This window comes from Chlorocebus sabaeus, chromosome 20 (genome assembly GCF_047675955.1).
Source record: "Chlorocebus sabaeus isolate Y175 chromosome 20, mChlSab1.0.hap1, whole genome shotgun sequence".
Classification (NCBI taxonomy): Eukaryota; Metazoa; Chordata; class Mammalia; order Primates; family Cercopithecidae; genus Chlorocebus; species Chlorocebus sabaeus.
Genome location: NC_132923.1, coordinates 48,049,367 through 48,069,352, shown reverse-complemented (window position 1 = coordinate 48,069,352; position 19,986 = coordinate 48,049,367). Strand labels below are relative to the sequence as shown.

Below are 19,986 nucleotides of genomic sequence, written 5' to 3'. Positions count from 1 at the left end.
TCTGATGTATTTCCGCAGATTGCTTTCCTTTATTATAACATTTATTACCATATTAACCTTACCCATTTTCTTCTGTCTTTCCACAAGATTGAGGTTCTTCAGGATTCTATCTGTTACCTAAATATTCCCTACTTTCTGTTAGACACTCTAAAAATTGACTGTCTGGCCAAATAGGTGATTGAGTGAATGAAATAAAATGGACTGGAGTGGAATGAAATGAAATGAAAAGCCATATCATATATGAGGTAGACAAGTTTTTTTAACGGTCTATAAAATTTAAAGATTTCAGAAAGAGTATATGGTATATTCCCTCTGTAATAGATACATATCTATTGTCACTTCTTATAGTTCTTTTGTTGTTGTTGTTGTTTTGGTAGGCATGGGTTTGTTGTTTGTTTTTTTCTTTTTCACTGCCTGGATCTTGGTTGTACTTTAAATAGGTGATAAGATTTTACTGCCTTAAAACTTGCTTTAACTTACTTAAAGGTATTTCTTCTAGTCTCCCTTTCCTGGTGATGATGAAGAGGAAGTTTTTGACAGTATTGTAAATGATGAAGTAAGGTATCCAAGGTTCTTATCTACAGAAGCCATTTCTATAATGAGAAGGGTAAGAATTAAATTAAGGATAAGAATTTTTTAAGACTACTTTAATTGTTTATATTAAAGAAAATTTCCCAGTAGAACTTTAGAAGTTGTTTTTCAGTTCATAAATGTTGCATGGCTTAGACAAAAACAGACAAAATATATCTGAGTTTTTAAAAATAATCTTTATCAGTGAATTTTATTCTATTGATTTTATTTTAACTTTTTTATTTTACATTGTGCTAGCTGTTAAGAAGAAATCCTGAGCGGCGCCTTGGGGCTAGCGAGAAAGATGCAGAGGATGTAAAAAAGCACCCATTTTTCCGGGTAAGTGTGACTATTTAAAATTTTTTATTAAACTAGAGCAATTAGATGTAACAAACTAAACTAGTCATTTTGTATTTTATGATCCAGCTAATTGATTGGAGTGCTCTGATGGACAAAAAAGTAAAGCCACCATTTATACCTACCATAAGAGGACGAGAAGATGTTAGTAATTTTGATGATGAATTTACCTCAGAAGCACCTATTCTGACTCCACCTCGAGAACCTAGGATACTTTCGGAAGAGGAGCAGGAAATGTTCAGAGATTTTGACTACATTGCTGATTGGTGTTAAGTTGCTAGACACTGCGAAATCAAGCTGACTGACTCACAAGAAGACCTCTTAAAAATAGCAACCCTTCATTTGCTCTCTGTGCCACCAATAGCTTCTGAGTTTTTTGTTTTTTTTTTTTAATTGAAACACGTGAAGATTTGTTGAAAAGTACCATTCTAATACTTCTTGAAAAGTGGCTTCTCATTGTACTTCAGCGTAAATATGAGCACTGGAAACAGTTTCATGGAGTTTGAGTGAACATCGGCTATGAAAATCCATCACAAATACTTTTGGATCAATAGTCTATTTTTAAAAAGAAAGAAAAAAAACCACTTTTTTTTATAGCCCCTAGCTTTGCCATATGCCCGCCTTAAGTGGAAGGAAAATTAATCACTTAACTATGTTTTACAAAAAGTAAAAAAGGGCTTGGAATGCTATTACTGTTCACACAAAGTATGATTCTGTTTGAATAATACAAATGCTCTTTTTTTTAAAGACATTACTGTAATATCAAAAAACGTAGCAGTTTGTATACAATTTGGGGCTCGATCTTTTAAAAAAACAGAATGAATTGATGTCTTATTTTATAAATGTTCTATATTTATTAGGAGAAAACTTTATATTGCCTTATTTTTATCAACCATGTAACAGAGGCTTATAGCTTTCCAGCGGAGCTGCTTGCCAAACAATTTTGTTTTTATTAAACAGTGCTGAAACAAACAAGATCAGCATTTACTTAAGATGTTAAGAATGAGGACTTTTAATCAGCTGAACCAAGATATTGTTACCTGTATGCATTCCCAAAGTCTAGATGCTCAGTATGTTCAGTCATATCTTCCAGAATCAGTGAACCGGTTACCCCTTTTTTGATACTCACTCTACATCTGCCAACCTAGTTCACCTTGGTTTTGTGTCTGCTGTAGAAGGGAACTATACCTTGGTTAAACCGTAGAGATTATCATTGTATACATGCTGTGAACATGTATATGTGCAAGTTTTAATGTATTCTATGTTGTAGGCTTATTTAATTTTACCACTTCATCACTTTTGTACAGTGGCCAAGCAGACACCTCAAACTCCAGCATTTACATTAAGTGCATTTGTATATTTTAGGCCACTGGATCCAGATTTTATATTGGCAGTTACTGAGGGCAAAAGCAATATATTGTAACAGAATGTATAAATATTTTTGATAAAACAGTCTATATTTTATAAAAAAAAATTAATTATAACACTAAAGCTGTACCTCAAAAGTCTCAAAAATAATTTGATCAAATATTTTATACAACTCTTCAAAGGATCCGTCTGTGGCTTTTTATACTCTTCTAGGATTGTCTTTTTGCAAACCATGACTTTCCACTTGCCTGTAGTTTTTTGTTTGTTTTGGTTTGGTTTGATTTTATATTTTTTTCTCCTAATCTATGACTTTATTGTTTTTTCTTAGTTTAGTAATAGCATCTTTGATCCTGTGCTTAGCATGTTAGGGTCATTATACCTCAGGAATAGCAAGCTGTTAAGTAACCATACTGAATTAACTATTTAATCACAGTGAGCTCATCTCTTAAAAATTGTTCAGGTGTAAATCTTATGAGAAACATGAAGAAGCACACTGATTTATGGAGAGTTGAGCTAAAAACATTTATAAATATTTGCTGGGATGTTTTAGCATCTTTTCATTGTATTCTGAGAACAATTAAAATTGTCCAGAGATCATTTATATTACCTTCCAAATTGTTAATTACCCAAGATCCTTTGGGAGAAAATCTTAATAGAAAGGGGGAACAATATGTGGTTTAAAGTTATTGTTAAATGCCAGTTAACTTCCTTGGCAAAGGACAGTAGAGGAACTTAACTTAATTGTCTGGCTTTAATTTAAACAGTGTTAATACAACATTAAAATAAAACACTAAATACTTTTGAGGTACAGTCTGCTCACTTTTTTGGTTCTCAAATAGCAAAGAAAGTAATGTCTAAAATAGGCTTTTAGCATTAAAAACTGACATAGCATTTTGTAACTACACAGTGTACAGAATTTTTTTTTAATTGAAGTCAATCACTAAAAAAATTAGAGGGCAGGGTCTATTTACACAATTAAGCTGAAGAAAGCACTAATTTTTTGTAGTTTAAAAAATATATTTTAGTCAGATTTAAAATTTTAAGCTTTATAGAGTGTAAATATATTTTGCTATTACTGTATATGTATGTGACTGCTCAAGCACTTTGTAAAGAAATTAGGATATTTTAGAATGGTACACTATGCATTCAAATGAAATGTGCCTTTCACTATGTCATTCTAAGAAAACAAGTGTTTTGCAGTCATAAATTATCACAAGTGCACAAATTAAAGTCTATATAGATTGAAATTTGTAACTTTGGCTTAAGTATTCTTTCTTTTTAGAAACATCCTAATGACTAAAATACACTTTAACTTTTCTGTGTTCAAAATCTCAAAGACTAATTAACTTGAGTAAACGTTCTTGCAAGTACTTTTTGTCCTAGAGAAGACTTAAAACCGTGAACATTCAGAGCAAATTGTCCACTTCACTGAGAATAATGGGAAAAGTTTGTATTCTGCTCCTGTAAGGTCAGTAGCATCTTTTATTTGAAACATATTTAAGGACTGCTTACTGTGTATAGATACTGAGAATAGGAAGGTTTTTTTTAAAGCAACAAAATGTTGATGAATGAAGAACAATAGCCTGCTTTAATATTAAGATGCAAGCACCAGTATTGTATATACTTTTCTCTTGTTTGAGGTTAACTTATTTTAATTTAGGACCTGGCTTCTCAGAAAAGCAAATGAATAAAACAGAATACTAGTCATTTTATAGTAATCTTATTTAAAAATTACAAATGGAATATTTTAGAAATATAAAATGATACATGCTCTCCCTGTAACACAAATTGAGGACATAATGGAAATTGCAATCATATATTGACTTGGTAAATCTGCCGTATAGATTAAAGTCTAACAAGATTTTTGCAAGTACTACCAGTATTCCCAAAGCCACTGGAGTAAATATGAAAAATCCAAATAAGCAAATACTAATCCACAGATCATAATTTAAATTTAGAATTCTTACTTACTTTCCAGCCATCTTTTGAGGTCTAGGGTTTTTCTGAGATACTGGCTTTATACATTAGTATGATGGGTAGAGGCTTTAAAGTTATTAAAAATAATAGTATACATACGCATATAAAATTAGTGGAAGACCATCAATAAGATATGTAATTTGAGGTTTTGCCAATCTCATTAAAGGTAAGAATGGTCTGTGGCAACCCTTCACCCCAAAACAAGCAAATAAACTTGAGCAGAGTCCGAACAAGTTAGGGCTTCAGCACCTAAGAGTTAGAGTGGGAGTGCTGAAGCACAAAAGTAGGAATATTGAGAGAACTGGAAGCTGAGTCTACAGAGTATGGCAGAGCAGCAGGAAGTTGGAAAAGGTAGGAGTCACAATGGCAAGGAGCTGGTTTTGAAAATTCAGGCACCCAAGAGAAGTGGGGTTACCAAGGATAGATTTCTCTAACAACACAATTTTGAGGATAACAAACCTTGCAATAGCGTCAGGACTTATGTTCTGTGCTTAAATCCTGTAGACGAGTTCAAATTTTAGTTGGATGTCACTCTTTCCCTGACAGTGGAAGGAAATATTCTGTGGATAGAAGCTCCTCCAGGATGGGACCATCAGATTTCCACAGATTAAGATCAAGTAATTCACTGTCAGAAATCCCTAAACACTTGTGAGAGACAGCAGGTTACCTTGAATAAGAACCAACAGAAATTTTAAATTTAGATATCCCTGTTAGAGATTTCATACATTAGAATTATCAGCCAGGCACAATGGCTTATGCCTATAATTCCAACACATTTGGGAGGCGAAGGCAGGAAGATTGCTTGAGGTTAGGAATTTGAGACTAGCCTGGGTAACACAGCGAGACCCCATCTCTACAAAAAAAAAAAAAAAAAGCACCTAAAAATTAGCCAGGTATGGTGGTGTGCACCTGTAGTCCCAGCTACTTTGGAGACTGAAGTCAGAGGATTGCTTGAGCCCAGGAGGTCAAGGCTACAATGAGCTGTTATGCCACTGCATTGTATTTAGCCTGGGCGACAGAGCAAGTCCCTGTCTTAAAAGAAAAAAGAAGAATTACCAGATATGTTATAAAATAGCTATATATATTTATATACCTAAAACTATCAGTATAAACATGTAAAATGAATATTTTAACATATTAAACATTTTTAAAATCCAAAAATGAAAAATGTAGTTGTTCTAATATGAAATTCACTGGAAAGATTAAACAGCAGATTAGACAGTTGAAGAAAACTGAAGATTGGAAACTGAAAAATCAATCCCAAATGAAGATGGAAAATATAAAAGGGAGATTAAGAGATTCAGAAGATGGAATGGAGACTCAAGAGGAAAGAATGAGAGGCAATATTTAAAGACATAATGGCTGCAAGTTTCTCGGAGATGAAAAATATCCAAGCTGTACAGTATTTTCCAAACGGGGTAAATATAAATGTATACGTAGAACCATTGTGAAATGGCAGATCACCAAAGACAACATCTTGATACTATCCAGAGAAAAGGGACTAAATGTCTATAAAGGAAAGACTAACAGCTGACCTCTCAATTGCAACAATGGAAGTAGTGGAATATGACCTTCAGAGTGTTGGGGGAAAAAAGGTTAACCTAGAATTACATAAAAATAAAATTATTTTCATAAGAATTATGGCATATAATATTTTTTAAAAGGGGAACGCTTGCTGCTCTAATGGACATTCTGAAGAATGTGCTTGAAGAAGAAGAAGAATGATTCCAGAAGGGTGACACAAGATAAAAAAAGGTTTGTGATATGTAAAATGGCAAACACCTAGGTAAATCTAAATAAACCAAAGAGATAAAAGAAGGAATTGTTGGATTTTGAGTTTTTTTGTTTTTTCTGAGCACAAATTCTAGATAGCAGTAGCAGGAAAGTCAGGATAGTGAAGACCAGAGCTACACAGTATTGTGTAGTCTTTTTGTTGTTGGAATGTTAAGGTATTAACTTTAGATTTTAGGTTCACTGTAAAATGCCAAGGCTATTCACTGTATAGTGAGTATAAATTCTAAACCAAAAGACAAGATGGTAGAAATGAATCCAAAGCACCATTAATATAAATGGAGCAGACTTACTAGCTAAAAGCAGGATTTATAAGATTAGATTTTAAAAAGAGAAATCTGGTTGTATAATGTTTACAAAAAGATACATCTGAAATAGAAGTATATGGAGAAGCTGACAGTAAAAATATGAGGAAAAATATGTGATGCAAAATCCACTCAAGCTAAAGCTATGGTAGCTTCACCTAATATCAAAGTAGATTTTAGACACCATGAAAACCTAAATGTCAACAAGAGTAGAGAGAGTTTCTGTTTCATATCCACCTATGCACATAGCCTAAAGGTAACTTTATAAAATATTTTAAATAATTTTCCATATGAAACAAAGTTTGTGTACATTGAACCTTCAGAAGGCAAAGGTGTCATTATCACAGCCACTCATGTAGACAGTCTCTGGTTGTTTAACATCATTGTCATTCCCGACTTTGAATTTATGCGCTTCGATAAGTAATCATTGTTTTATGTTCATTTACACATAAATACTTAACAGTAAAAAATAGAACATACCATTAATACAGTGAAAAAATGTGTTCAGGATAACTAAGCCACACAAGTAGCATCACCAGAATACCTGCATCATCTGTTAACAGCAACAACAAACAATGGCAGGCTTTCAGTTCATTTTTGATGCTGGTTTGTTTTGGTTTTTTTTTCTTGAGACAGGGTCACCCAGGCTGGAGTGCAATGGTGTAATTACAGCTCACGGCAGCCTTGACTTCCAAGGTTCAAACGATCCTCCCATCTCAGCCTCCTGAGTAGCTGAGACTACAGACGTGCCACAACTGGTCTCGAACTCCTGTGCTCAAGTAATCCTCCCCCCTTAACCTCCCAAAGTGCTGAGATTGCAGGTGTGAGCCACTGTGCCCAGCCCTGTGTTTTCATTAAAAGGTTACTGCGGGTGGGGCACAGTGGCTCAAACCTGTAATCCCAGCACTTCGGGAGGCCAAGGCAGGCAGATCACCTGAGGTCGGGAGTTCGAGACCAGCCTGACCAACATGAAGAAACCCCATCTCTACTAAAAATAAAAAAAATTGACCAGGCATGGTGGCACATGCCTTTAATCCCGACTACTTAGGAGACTGAGGCAGGAGAATCACTTGAACCTGGGAGGCAGAGGTTGCAGTGAGCCAAGATTGTGCCGTTGCACTCCAACCTGGGCAACAAGAGCGAAACCATCTCAAAAAAAAAAAAAGCTTAGTGTGGCCAGGTGCAGTAGCTCACGCCTGTAATCCCAACACTTTGGGAGGCCAAGGTGGGTGGATGGCTTGAGGTCAGGAGTTCAAGACTAGCCTGACCAACATGATGAAACCTCATTTCTACTAAAAATACAAAGATTACCTGGGCACGGTGGTGTATGCATGTAATCCCAGCTACTGGGGAGGATGAGGCAGCAGAATCGCTTGAACCTGGGAGGCAGAGGTTGTAAAGAGCTGAGATCATACCACGGCACTCTAGTCTGGGTGACAAAGCGAGACTTCATCTCAAAAAAAGAAAGGTTACACTGTTTTTTTGTTTTTTGTTTTAATTGAAAAGAAACATCAAAAGCAGTTGACAGACCAGGAGGCAGGAAGTGAGTTCTGTATGGATGATGAGGCAGTCTGCTGGATGGCTTTTCAAATGGTTTTTCCAGCAACATCTGTCTCATAACAATGGTTGTCTTAGAAGTCTCTCTTTGATTTTATAAATTGATTTTATTTCCCAAGTCATTTTATGAAATCAGTATAATCTAGATAAAACAGACAAAAGTACATTACTAACAAATTTAATTTGTATTGATGCAAAATAATAAAGTATCAGAGCAGGTTCAGTGATGTTTGAAAAAGACATCAAATTAGGTTTATCCCAGGAATGCAAGGATGGCTTAAAATTAGAAAGTCTGTAGTTGCCATACTAACAGATTGAAGGAGAAAAAGTAGGGAAAAGCTAATCTCATATTTGATTTTAAAAAAAAAAATGGAGGCCGGGCGTGGTGGCTCATGCCTGTAATCCCAGCACTTTGGGAGGCCAAGGCAGGTGGATCACAAGGTCAGGAGATCCGAGACCATCCTGGCTAACATAGTGAAACCCCGTCTACTAAAAATACAAAAAAATTAGCTGGGTGTGGTGGCGGGCGCCTGTAGTCCCAGCTACTCGGAAGGCTGAGGCAGGAGAGTGGCATGAATCCGGGAGGCAGAGCTTGTGCCGTGAGCCAAGATCATGACACTGCACTCCAGCCTGGGTGACAGAGCAAGACTCCATCTCAAAAAAAAAAAAAAAAAACTGGGGTGGGAGGTGGATTTCTTTGGCCTGATAAATGTTTTTTATATTTTTTAAAACCAAAAGCTAAAACCAGTGACATTTCATATGAGGAAACATTGGAAGCATTCCCTTTAAAATTGAGAATAGGACTAGGATACCTGTCATTACTACTACTTTTCAATATTGTACTTTGCTAGTGTAAGTGGCATAAGGATTCAAAGGGGCAAATAAACTGGCCAGTACTTGGCAGATGATGTGATTGCCTACCTAGAAAACTCAAAAGACTGCAATTTGCCAGCAATAATAGTTTACCCAAGATACTGGATTAAGATGAAGACAAAAGTTGATGGTATGTTGATACACCATCAAACAATTACAGGGCATAATATTCAAAAAACAACTTTTACAATGGTAACAAACCAAGTTACCTAAAAATAAATAAAACACATACAAGACCTGTACAGGAAAAACCTTACTGGGAGACATTAAAGACGAACTAAGTAAACGTAGACATACCCATTTTATGATATGTCAGTTTTCCTGAAATTGGTCTGTAGATTCTCTGTAACCCCAATCAGAATCCCAATAATTTTTTGTGGAACTTTACAAGCTCACTCTAAAGTTCATGTAGAAGAGCAAAGGATTAAGAATAGGAAATTCCTAAAGAAGAAAGGAGAATTTGCCCTACTAGATACCAACACTTAAAAAGATATGGCAATTATTGTAGTAATTCTACTATGTAACTATATATTAAGTAATTAGATAAAATTATGTAGCTATAAACATAGAAGACTTAAAAGGTGTAGTATTGGTGCATATTAGAAATAGGACAAAAGAATCAAGAAACAGGCCCACATGTATCTGGAATTTTAACATGTAGAAGAAGAGACATAATTCAGTGGAGGAAGAAGTGTTACAGAGTTTCCTAACTACATAAATAGAGTTAGGAAAATTATTCGTGTGGAAGTGTAACAACATTGAATTCCTGTGTCACACCATACAGAAACATCTCATATTGAACAGGAAGTGTCAAAAGCAAAAACATAAATCATTGAGAATATGTTACAAGAAAACACTAAAATGCAAGAAAGATTGATATATCCAACTATAATAAAATTAGGAATTTCTGTTTATCAAAAGACATCATAAAGTTAAAAGATAAGGCACAAACTGGGCCGGACACAGTGGTTCATGCCTGTAATCCCAGCACTTTGGGAAGCCAAGGTGGGTGGATCACGAGGTCAGATGTTCAAGACAAGCCTGGCCAAGATGGTGAAACCCCGTCTCTACTAAAAATACAAAATTTAGCTGGGTGTGGTGGCACACGCCTGTAATCTCAGCTACTTGGGAGGCTGAGGCAGAGGTTGTAGTGAGCCAAGATTGTGCCACTGCACTCCAGACTGGGCGACAGAGTGAGACTCCATCTCAAAAAACAAAAAACACCTAGAACCAGAAATACCATCCGACCCTGCAGTACCATTACTGGGTATATATCCAAAGGAATATAAATCTGCTACAAAGATACGTGCACGTGTATGTTCATTGCAGCACTATTCAAAATAGCACAGACATGAATCAAGCCAAATACCCATCAATGATAGACTGGACAAAGAAAATGTGGTACTTACATACATGAAATATTATGTAGCCAGAAAAAGGAATGAGATCATGCCTTTTGCAGGGACATGGGTGGAGCTGGAAGCCATTATCCTCAGCAAACCAAACACCACTTTTTCACTCATAAGTGAGAGCTGAATGGTGAGAACAAAAGGACACAGGGAGGGGAACAACACACACTGGGGCCTGTCAGTAGGAGGTGGAGGTAGAGGTGCAGGAGGAGAGAGGATCAGGAAAAATAGCTAATACATGCTGGGCTTAATACTTAGGTAATGGGTTGATAGGTGCGGCAAATCACCATGGCACACGTTTACCTACGTAACAAACCTGCACATCCTGCACATGTACCCCAGAACTTTAAAAAAAAAAAAAAAAAAGAAGCCCAACCACAATGGTAATCAGAGAACTAAAATCAAGACCACACTGAGATACAATTTTGCACCCATTCAATTGACAAAATTTAAATTTTGATATCAAGTGATGGAGTCCAACAATGTGTTCCCTTGAAATTGCTGTGGTGAGTGTAAAGAAGTAACTGCTTTGGAAAAACAATTTGGTATTATAAAGTTTGAACATTTGCATACTTTGGTACCCAGCAATTTCACTTGTATTAAAAAGGAACTGTTACACATGTTCACCAAGTGTCATGAACAAGAATGTTCATAGCACTGTTGGTAGTAGCAAAAACTGGAACTTAAATTCCCATCAGTGGGAGATAATGGCTTAATAAAATATGACATATTTATACCACGAAATATTATAGATCAATGAAAAGTAACTGCAGCTATAGGGAACAATAGAAAAGAACAAAATATGTGAAAAAAGCTGATCACAGAAAACTACATACAACGTGATACTCTTTTTCAAAGTCTATTACCAAACAAAGTAATAAAACTTTGTTAAGTAAGAGAATGTTAAACAAAAGACGGTGGTTATTTGGTGGGAAGGCAGAAGAACGAGATCCATCGAAGTGCATTGTAGGATTAAAGTTATTGGTAGTAGGGGAAGCCTCCAGTTTGGTGATTTCACTGGTCTTCCCTTTTTCAGCTTTCATTCCCAAATTCGTCCTTATAATCACTCTATTCCATATATCTCAGCTCCCTGCTCCACTCTTATTTCTTTGTGCAACTTTGTTAAAACCTCAAGCCCAACCTCTTTTATTTATTTATTTATTGAGATGGAGTCTTGCTCTGTCGCCCAGGTTTGAGTGCAGTGGTGTAATCTTGGCTCACTGCAACCTCTGACTCCAAGGTTCAAGTGATTCTCCTGCCTCAGCCTCCCGAGTAGCTGGGATTACAGGCGCCTGCCACTATGCCCAGCTAATTTTTGTATTCTTATTAGAGATGGGGTTTCACCATGTTGGCCAGCCTGGTCTTGAAATCCTGACCTCAGGTGATCTGCTGGCCTCAGCCTCCCAAAGTGCTGGGATTACAGGCTTGAGCTACTGTGCCCAGCCCAACCTCTTAAATTCATCTCTGCATCCAAACAACCGTGCTAACTCATTTCACTATTTTGAAGTAAGTATTTACTATTTAAACTTTCCTATGTAGTTGCTCTCAAACTTTAGCATGTATTAGAATCATTCAGAGGACTTGTTAAAACACATCAGCCTCACCCCTAATTTCTGATTCAGTAGATGGGGCCTGAGAATTTACATTTCCGGTAAATTTCCAGGAGATGCTGATGCCTCTGGTTAGTCGTGAAACAAGTCTCCATAAATTAAAAAGACTAAAGTTTTTGTTGTTGTTGTTTGTTTTATGAGACGGAGTCTCACTCTGTTGCCCAGGCTGGAGTGCAGTGGCGTAATCTCGGCTCACTGCAACCTCCACCTCCCGGGTTCAAGTGATTCTTCTGTCTCAGCCTCTCGAGTAGCTGTAACTTAGTAAACTCGGCTCCCTTGTCATGCTTATTCTGAAAGGTAAGATTTGTTAAGAGATGTTTAGTATGTAAGAGGCTAGACCGGTTATACCATTTAAATCATTTTTCTTTCTCTCTTGTACACATACACATGACAAGTAGTTGTAGTTGCGTTTGTGTAAATTAAATATCTCCTTGGTATTGTCAAGATTATATAATTTTTTGGAGTAAACTGCAAAACACCCCTCCTCCCTTTAAGGAATCAGCACTGTTTCTCTTCCATGTGTGAACACATGTAACCATAGAGCCAGAAAACCAGGATATCGAGCTCACCTTGGCACTAGGCTTTCCTAGTGCACTTTTTTCTTTTTTTTATTTTGAGATCAAGTCTCACTCTGTCACCCAGGCTGGAGTGCAGTGGCATCTCAGCTCACTGCAACCTCTGCCCCCCAGGCTCAAGCGATTCTCCTGCCTCAGCCTCCCGAGTAGTTGGGATACAGGTGCCCACAACCACACCTGGCTAATTTTTGTATTTTCAGTAGAGACAGGGTTTCACCATGTTGGCCAGGCTGATCTCGAACTCCTGACCTCAAGTGATCTGCCCACCTTGGCCTCCCAAAGTGCTAGGATTACAGACATGAGCCTCTGCGCCCAGCCTCCTAGTGCAGTTTAAGTGTTCCTACTCTTGCTGACTTTTTAGACTTTGCCTATTTTTGCCTTTATACTAAGATCTACTTTACTCATTGCTTCTCATCCCATATTCAGGTCACTGAAGTCATTGCCTGCTTGTAGTAGTAATGATTTTTTCACCTTTTTAAAGTAAATATAAATAGTGGCTGGATGCAGTGGTGCAGGCCTGTAATCCCAGCATTTTGGCAGATGGAGGCAGGAGGTTTGCTTGAGCTCAGGAGTTCGAGACCAGCCTGGACAACATAGCAAGACCTCGACTCTATTAAAAAAAAAATACTGGGTGTGGTGGCTCACGCCTGTAATCCCAACACTTTGGGAGGCCGAGGCAGGTGGATCACTTGAGGTCAGGAGTTCAAGACCAACCTGTCCAATGATGAAACCCCATCTCTACTGAAAATATAAAAATTAGCTGGGCTTGGTAGCATGTGCCTGTAATCCCAGCTACTCAGGAGGCTGAGGCAGAGAATTGCTTGAACCTGGGAGGCGGAGGTTGCAGTAAGCCAAGATCATGCCACTGCACTCTAGCCTGGGCAACAGAGCGAGACTCTGTCTCAAAAAAAAAAAAATTAGCTGGGCATGGTGGTGTGCACTTGTAGGCCCAGCTACTCAGAGGCTGAGACGGGAGGATCGCTTGAGCCCAGGAGGTCAAGGCTGCAGTGAGCAAGTTTTCACTACTGAGGGTGAGAGGGAGACTGTGTCTCAAAAAAAAAAAAAGCAATTAAATACTAATATCTTATAATTAAGTAGTCTCATATATATTATCTCATTTAATCCTCAAGAGTACTCCTGTGAAATGGGTAGAGTGCAGTTGTCCTGGCTCACATGGTTGCTAAATGGCAGAGCCAAGACCAATCTCTTGCCTGGTGCTTTTTCTGCCTCACTGCAAACCTTTTTAAAAACTGATTTTAAATTAGACCAGTCAACAGTCAGCTTCCAAAAACATCAGATGAAAATAGATAAAAATTAAAACTTTTTTAAGGAATATTACATCAGTGGTATGGCATATTATTGCATCACATAAGGAGATATGTAATGTCAAGTATCTATTATTTAAGTTCAATCACATGGTTAAGGTGGATCATCAGAACTCTCTTTGTAAAGATGTGTTTTTCCTTTGTAACTAGTAAGCAACTTGAGATAATACTTGAGATTATTTATTCTATTTCCCAAAAACCTTCCTTTCAGTGGTTTTATCCTTCCAATTACCTTCATCTGAATAAATCATTACATTGGTAGTTGCAAAATAATTTTCTAACTCTAGTATTCCTTCTGTATTGATTAGCAGCCATTCTTAGCTTGTTCTTTCTTAAGCTTTTGCTTTTTCTTGCCTCAATTTTTCTTTGCTTTTATGGTTGGTATGGTTGTGTATTACTGTGAATTCATGGATTTTTAAATGTATTATACTTTTTTCTTGGATGCTTAGATTGTCCCAAACTTCGACCCCATTGGTCTTTGAGTACCTCCTTGCTTTCTTAAACTAAAAGATGTTCCAGGCGCACTTTATACAGTTCCAAGCAAACCTGGAATTTTGTGAATTCAGTGAAGACTTCTTGGAGGTCTTGGTATTTAGACTGGCACTTGGATAGAAACTCTGTAATTACCTGAATGATCAGGGAGTCTGAAAGCTCCTAAACCCCTTGGAATTTTCTGGGTGATGGGAGCATCTTTTGTCCTAATGAGATGATTCTTGGCAGGCTGCTGAATAGCCTCAGATGAGGGCAATTTGCCTCGGGAACCAACCATGTAATGAGAGGGGTTAGTCCCAACCCCCTACCAAGGTCCAGAGGTGCTGAAAGTTGATATCAATGGCCAGTGATGTAACCCATCCTGCCTACATAATGAAGCCTCCATAAAATCCCAAAAGGAGAGGGTTCGGAGAGCTTGCAGGCAGCTGAGCATGTGGAGATTCCAGGAGGGAGGTGTGCCTGGAGAGGCCATCAGTGCCCTTACATATTTGATCTATGCATCTCTTTGTCTGTTCAACTGTATCTTTTGTAATATCCTTTATAATAAGCTGTTAAATGTGTTTCTGAGTCACATGAGCTGCCCTAGCACAATAGTGGAACCCAAAGAGGGGCTGGTGAGAGCCCCAACGTTTTGCCAAAGATATAGGTGACAACCTACTACTTGCAATTGGTGTCTGAAGTGAGGGGGTGCAGTTTTTGTGGGAATGAGCCCCTAACCTGTGGGATCTGATGCATATATCTCCAGGTAAACAGTGGCAGAATTGAATGATAGGACACCAAGCTGGTGTCTCCGGGAGAATTGCTAAGTGTGTGTGGGGAAATACCCCCACATTATAGTGTCAGAAAAGTTGTTTAGTAGTGTGTGGGTAGAGGGAAAAAGAGGTTTTTTCCTCTCAGAGTCACCTTTTCCCTCCTCCTCTTTCACCAAGTGCAAGCTTGAGCCTCCTGAAATGCCAGTTTAAATATTGCCCCAGAAATGCCAATGAGGATTACGAATAGAAGTTTATGCTTATGAAAGATGCCGGGGTCTCTGTGGCTAGAGATCAGCTGAATGGGGCTCTTGTAGTGATGCCTTACAATCTTGAGATTCTGATGAAGGGGGTGTGTGTGTGCGTGTGTGTGTCTCCGTGTGTGTGTGTGTGTATCTGGGAAGGGAAGAATGAGGAGGTGTTCAGGGGATCAGAAGATCTTTCAATAGCTCCACAATTGGCAGATGAGATTAAAACTCCAGCAACAGGAAAAGTCAGGGCCACTGACAATTGGAAATATTGGCATGAGGCACAGAGGCCTCTTGGCTGGATTAGGACCATATGGGTAATAGACCGACCCCCACAGCTGTTTATCTTGATAATTAAAGTAAATCTTGCACCTGTGAAACAAAATTAGCTCAGAAACCAAACACAACCATTGGTAAAGTACAATGTTGCTTTGAACACAAATGCTTACTATCAAGAGGCATGTAGTTTAAGCAGCATTTAAGTTTGGAGGAAAGGCTAAACAATTTCTGGCTATTAACTCTTTGTCACCTGGGCTGATTTAAAGATAATTCAAAAACTCTCAAAAGTTCTCCTCAAGAAGCCAGATACAAGTTTTGCCTTTAAGTGTTCTCTTTAGTAACTGAATGGAATTATATTTGAAGGGTACAACTAAAGTTGGTCCTCAGGCAACGTCCTGTGAGGTGAGCTTCAATGGTGTGGTTCAGTGGAAAGAACACTGGATTGAATGACTGAGACCTCAGTCCATCTCATCTTTGCCACTTTACTAAGAGAGCTAGTGCAGATCTTCTCATTTCTCTACACTGCTCTGATGTACCAAATGGCGAGACTGGACCAGAGCACTGAAGCTAAGATTTCATGAAACGTATGATCAAATCCTTGAACTCTGAGAGTAATACCAGAGGTTATCAATGAAAGTGGCTTCCAGTGAATGTTTCAAATACCCAAATGGAAGGAGCCATGTTCATGAAGACTTCAACTGTTTAAAAATGCTAACGTGTGGCCAGGCAAGGTGGATCACATCTGTAATCTCAGCACTTCGGGAGGCCAAGGCGGGCAGATGACAAGGTCAGGAGCTCGAGATGAGCCTGAGAAGAAGGTGGGTGTCCACTTAATAGAGGATTTTTCACAACTCAAGCGATAAATCACATTGAATCACTAATTTACAATGTATTGTTTTCAAAGTATGTCAAATTCTTTTCACCCTAAGTAGGGCCTGGCCTGTAATCCCAGCACTTTGGGAGGCCGAGGCGGGTGGATCACGAGGTCAGGAGATCGAGACCATCCTGGCTAACATGGTGAAACCCCGTCTCTACTAAAAATACAAAAAAAAATTAGCCGGGCGTGGTGGCGGGCGCCTGTAGTCCCAGCTACTCAGGAGGCTGAGGCAGGAGAATGGCGTGAACCCGGGAGGCGGAGCTTGCAGTGAGCCGAGATCGCGCCACTGCACTCCATCCAGCCTGGGCGACAGAGCGAGACTCCGTCTCAAAAAAAAAAAAAAAAAAGAAAAAAAAAAAAAAAGTCTAAGTATTAGCAATTTTGCCACAATAAATAAGATTTAGTTGTGAATGAACACTCCGTATCTTGAGTGAATTTTAGTAGAAAATCATCCAACTATAAACTTCTATATTTAAAAGATGGAACAGTCTTGAAAGAAATAGACAAATAAGGACTAGGGCCTGCTCAGGTGAAGAAGGCTTGAGGGGCCTGAGCCCCAAACAGAATTGCTGCTGAGCCCTGCGCTTCTTTGCTGAAAGTGAGAATGTTCCAGTAGTCAGATTTAATGACTTCCCAAAAGGGTTATTAACAATGGATCCAATTCCAACCACTTTTACCCCTTTTGAGAACACTCAAGCATGTGAAGCCAGGGATGGAAGGAAAAAACAGGTCACAGTGCTACTAGTTACCCTTCGAATAGGCATTTTTCCTTATTTCAGTATTTGGAATTAAGCTGATTTAACCATATGGGTGGCTTACGGAGGATTTATAAAAACTAGCATTTTAATTCCTTTAATTTCAAGAAATGCCTACAACAATGCCTCATTCTCAAACAAAAAAACAGCCCAAACATACCCTCTGACCCCAGATTAATCTTCAAAATCAATTATCCTGATCCAAGCTTTACAAATGTATAGACAGCAAAAAACAACAACAAAAGCCCGCCCAAGATGTTGACACATGAGTAGCAAGGGCCAGATTTTTATTTTCCCTTTATCTGAATTTTTCTAGCTACCTAATGAATACATCTTTTTAACCAGAAAAATGAACAGACTAAACAAGCCGTATTACATCTTAATCAGCTATGCTGGAAAAAATGTGGGCCAGGCACGGTAGCGCATGCCTGTAATTCGTGTTTTGGGAGGCTTAAGTGGGAGGATTACTTGAGACCAGGAGTTTCAGACCAGCCTGAGCAACATAGTGAGACATGTCTCTACAAAACAGAAAAAATTAGCTGGGTGTGGTGTCCTGAACCTGTAGTTTTGCTACTTGGGAAGCTGAGGACAATCAGTTCACCCTGAGTTCGAGGTTATAGTGAGCTATGATCATGCCACTGCACTCCAGCCTGGGTGACAGAGTGAGAACCTTTCTCTTAAAATAAGCACAGCAAGAAGCTGAAATGAAAAAAAAAAAAAAAAGTACCAGGAGGCTGAGGCAGTAGAATCACTTGAACTCAGGAGGCAGAGGTTGCAGTGAGCCAAGATCGTGCCACTGCACTCCTGCCTGGGCTACAGTGAGACCCCATCTCGAAAAAAAAAATTGAAGAAAAAAACCCCACCAACATACTGGTTATTTCTGGGTGACTTATTTATGTATTTTCCTAATTTTCTATAATGTGTAGGTACTGACCTTTACTAAGTGCAAAAATAAACTTTGGTAACTGCAGTGGTCACTGAATGGGGAACTTTGTGGCTAGTCACTAGAACCTGGGGAACACTAGAGAGCACCACTGTTCGTTAGTCCGTATGTGGAGATGTGTGATGCTAGGGATCAAAGATGTGTCCAGAAGGGAGATACAGACTGAAGCTTCCTTATTCCTAGGCCTCATGCTGGGTGGGACAGGTTCTCCCTGACAGGATTTTTCTTCCGGTGTTCTCCCCCAGCTCTAAACAATACTGGGTGAGTGTCCTATGTTTTGTTCAAGGGAGAAATACCACTTGTCTTCATGGCACCAATACTTATCCCCACTCCATGGTCAGCAGAATGGCAGTGGAGGTCTGCTCTTGGCAAAGTCCCTCTATGAACCAGAGTCTGACCCTGCCCACCAGGCCGCAACATGAGATCGTCTTTCTAATCTAGTGCTAACCTCTTTTCAGATGTTTCAGAACTGTGACACCTGTTTCCAGAGCAGTGCAGTTACCAGTGGTAATGTCTAGCTTGGATTCAAGGCCCCCTGTAAAAACCACCTGCAGGCCCAGTAATCTTCATTTAAAGTGCTCTTTAGGCCAGGTGTGGAGGCTCACGCCTCTAATCCCAGCACTGTGGGAGGCCAGGGTGGGCAGATCACTTGAGGTCAGGAGTTCTAAACCAGTCTGTCCAACATGGCGAAACCCTGTCTCTACTAAAAATACAAAAAAATCAGCAGGGCGTAGTAGTGGGCACCTGTAATACCAGCTACTCGGGAGGCTGAGGCAGGATAATTGCTTGAACCCTGGAGGCAAGGCAGAGGTTGCAGTGAGCTGAGACTGGGCCACTGGACTTCAGCCTGGGCAACAAAGCAAGACTCTGTATCAAAAAATAATAGATAATAAATGAAATGCTCTTTAGCCTGTGAGTATACCAGTAAGCCTAACAAAGAATAAAAAAGAACCGGGGATATGCAGATTCTACAACATGAGGTTTTAACATCCAGAAATTAAAATCTGTTGATCTGCTGCTGCTATTAATTTACCAGCATCATCATCTTCTCTGCTCAATAAGTTCACTAAGAAAATCACATACTTAGAACATTTTAATGTCTGTCAAGCTGGTGCCTTTCAAAAGGTCCAAGCTCATCATTTCTTGTTTAATAATAGACATATTAATAAATCTCACATATGAATCCTTTCAAACTGGACACTAAATACGATGTTGATGTTAACAATGGTTCTCAAAAGCTTTTGCTCTTTCCATGAATTTATTAAAATAAAAAACTATGTATATATAAGTAATGGAAATAAAGCTTTATTAGCTGCAATGATTTGCATTATTTATAATTATGTATAAGTTAAATGTAACATATAACAAAAACTTTAGTTTTGAAAAATGTTTTATTCAAGAATTACACAATTTCAAATATCTTCCAAAATACAGTTTCCTAGATTGCTACAAAAGAAATTTGATAAGAAATTTAAATCATTAAATATGTTTCACTAGTATATATACATACAGAATGCCAAGCAATAGTATTCAGCCCTGGAATGCGTACCATGTCTTTTGTTTTTCCTCATGAAAGGCTCAACCCAGCATTTTGTATAGGCTATGTATACAACAGGCAAAGTTCTGTATTCAAGAATTTGACGTTAGCTGCCTCAATTTATAGCTGTGGTAGTTTGTCCACTGGGGTGTCAAATTTGAAGTCTGTAGGAAACAGATCCGGGGCTCGCGGATAGATAAGTCTATAGGACTGTCTGATTGTAACATCAGCAACACCAGCAATATCGCCAATTTCTAAAAGACAAAAATCAAAACATTAACCGTCATTTCCATCCTACCTCCTTTCTACTACCTGCGTTGTCATTTGTGAGATATGATTATACAGTATAAAGCGCCAAACTTAAAAACAAAACCAGAAGTGATTTCTAA

At 38.5% G+C, this 19,986-nt stretch overlaps 2 protein-coding genes across 3 annotated transcripts in view; one reads left to right on the top strand and one right to left on the bottom strand.

The window, feature by feature from the left end:
• The window catches only part of PKN2 (protein kinase N2), a 161,015-nt gene extending 155,858 nt beyond the window's left edge, over nt 1–5,157 (top strand). The window contains exons 20-22 of the mRNA XM_007978053.3: nt 500–607; nt 829–909; nt 997–5,157. Coding sequence (XP_007976244.1) covers nt 500–607; nt 829–909; nt 997–1,200 — 393 coding nt within the window. The 3' untranslated portion in view covers nt 1,201–5,157. The remainder of the gene's footprint in view (nt 1–499; nt 608–828; nt 910–996) is intronic.
• Nucleotides 5,158–19,432: 14,275 nt separating this feature from the next.
• GTF2B (general transcription factor IIB) overlaps nt 19,433–19,986 on the bottom strand; it is a 38,704-nt gene continuing 38,150 nt past the window's right edge. For both annotated transcript variants that reach the window (XM_007978050.3, XM_038002601.2), the window contains one exon: nt 19,433–19,851. In XM_007978050.3, coding sequence (XP_007976241.2) covers nt 19,718–19,851 — 134 coding nt within the window. In that variant the 3' untranslated portion in view covers nt 19,433–19,717. The remainder of the gene's footprint in view (nt 19,852–19,986) is intronic.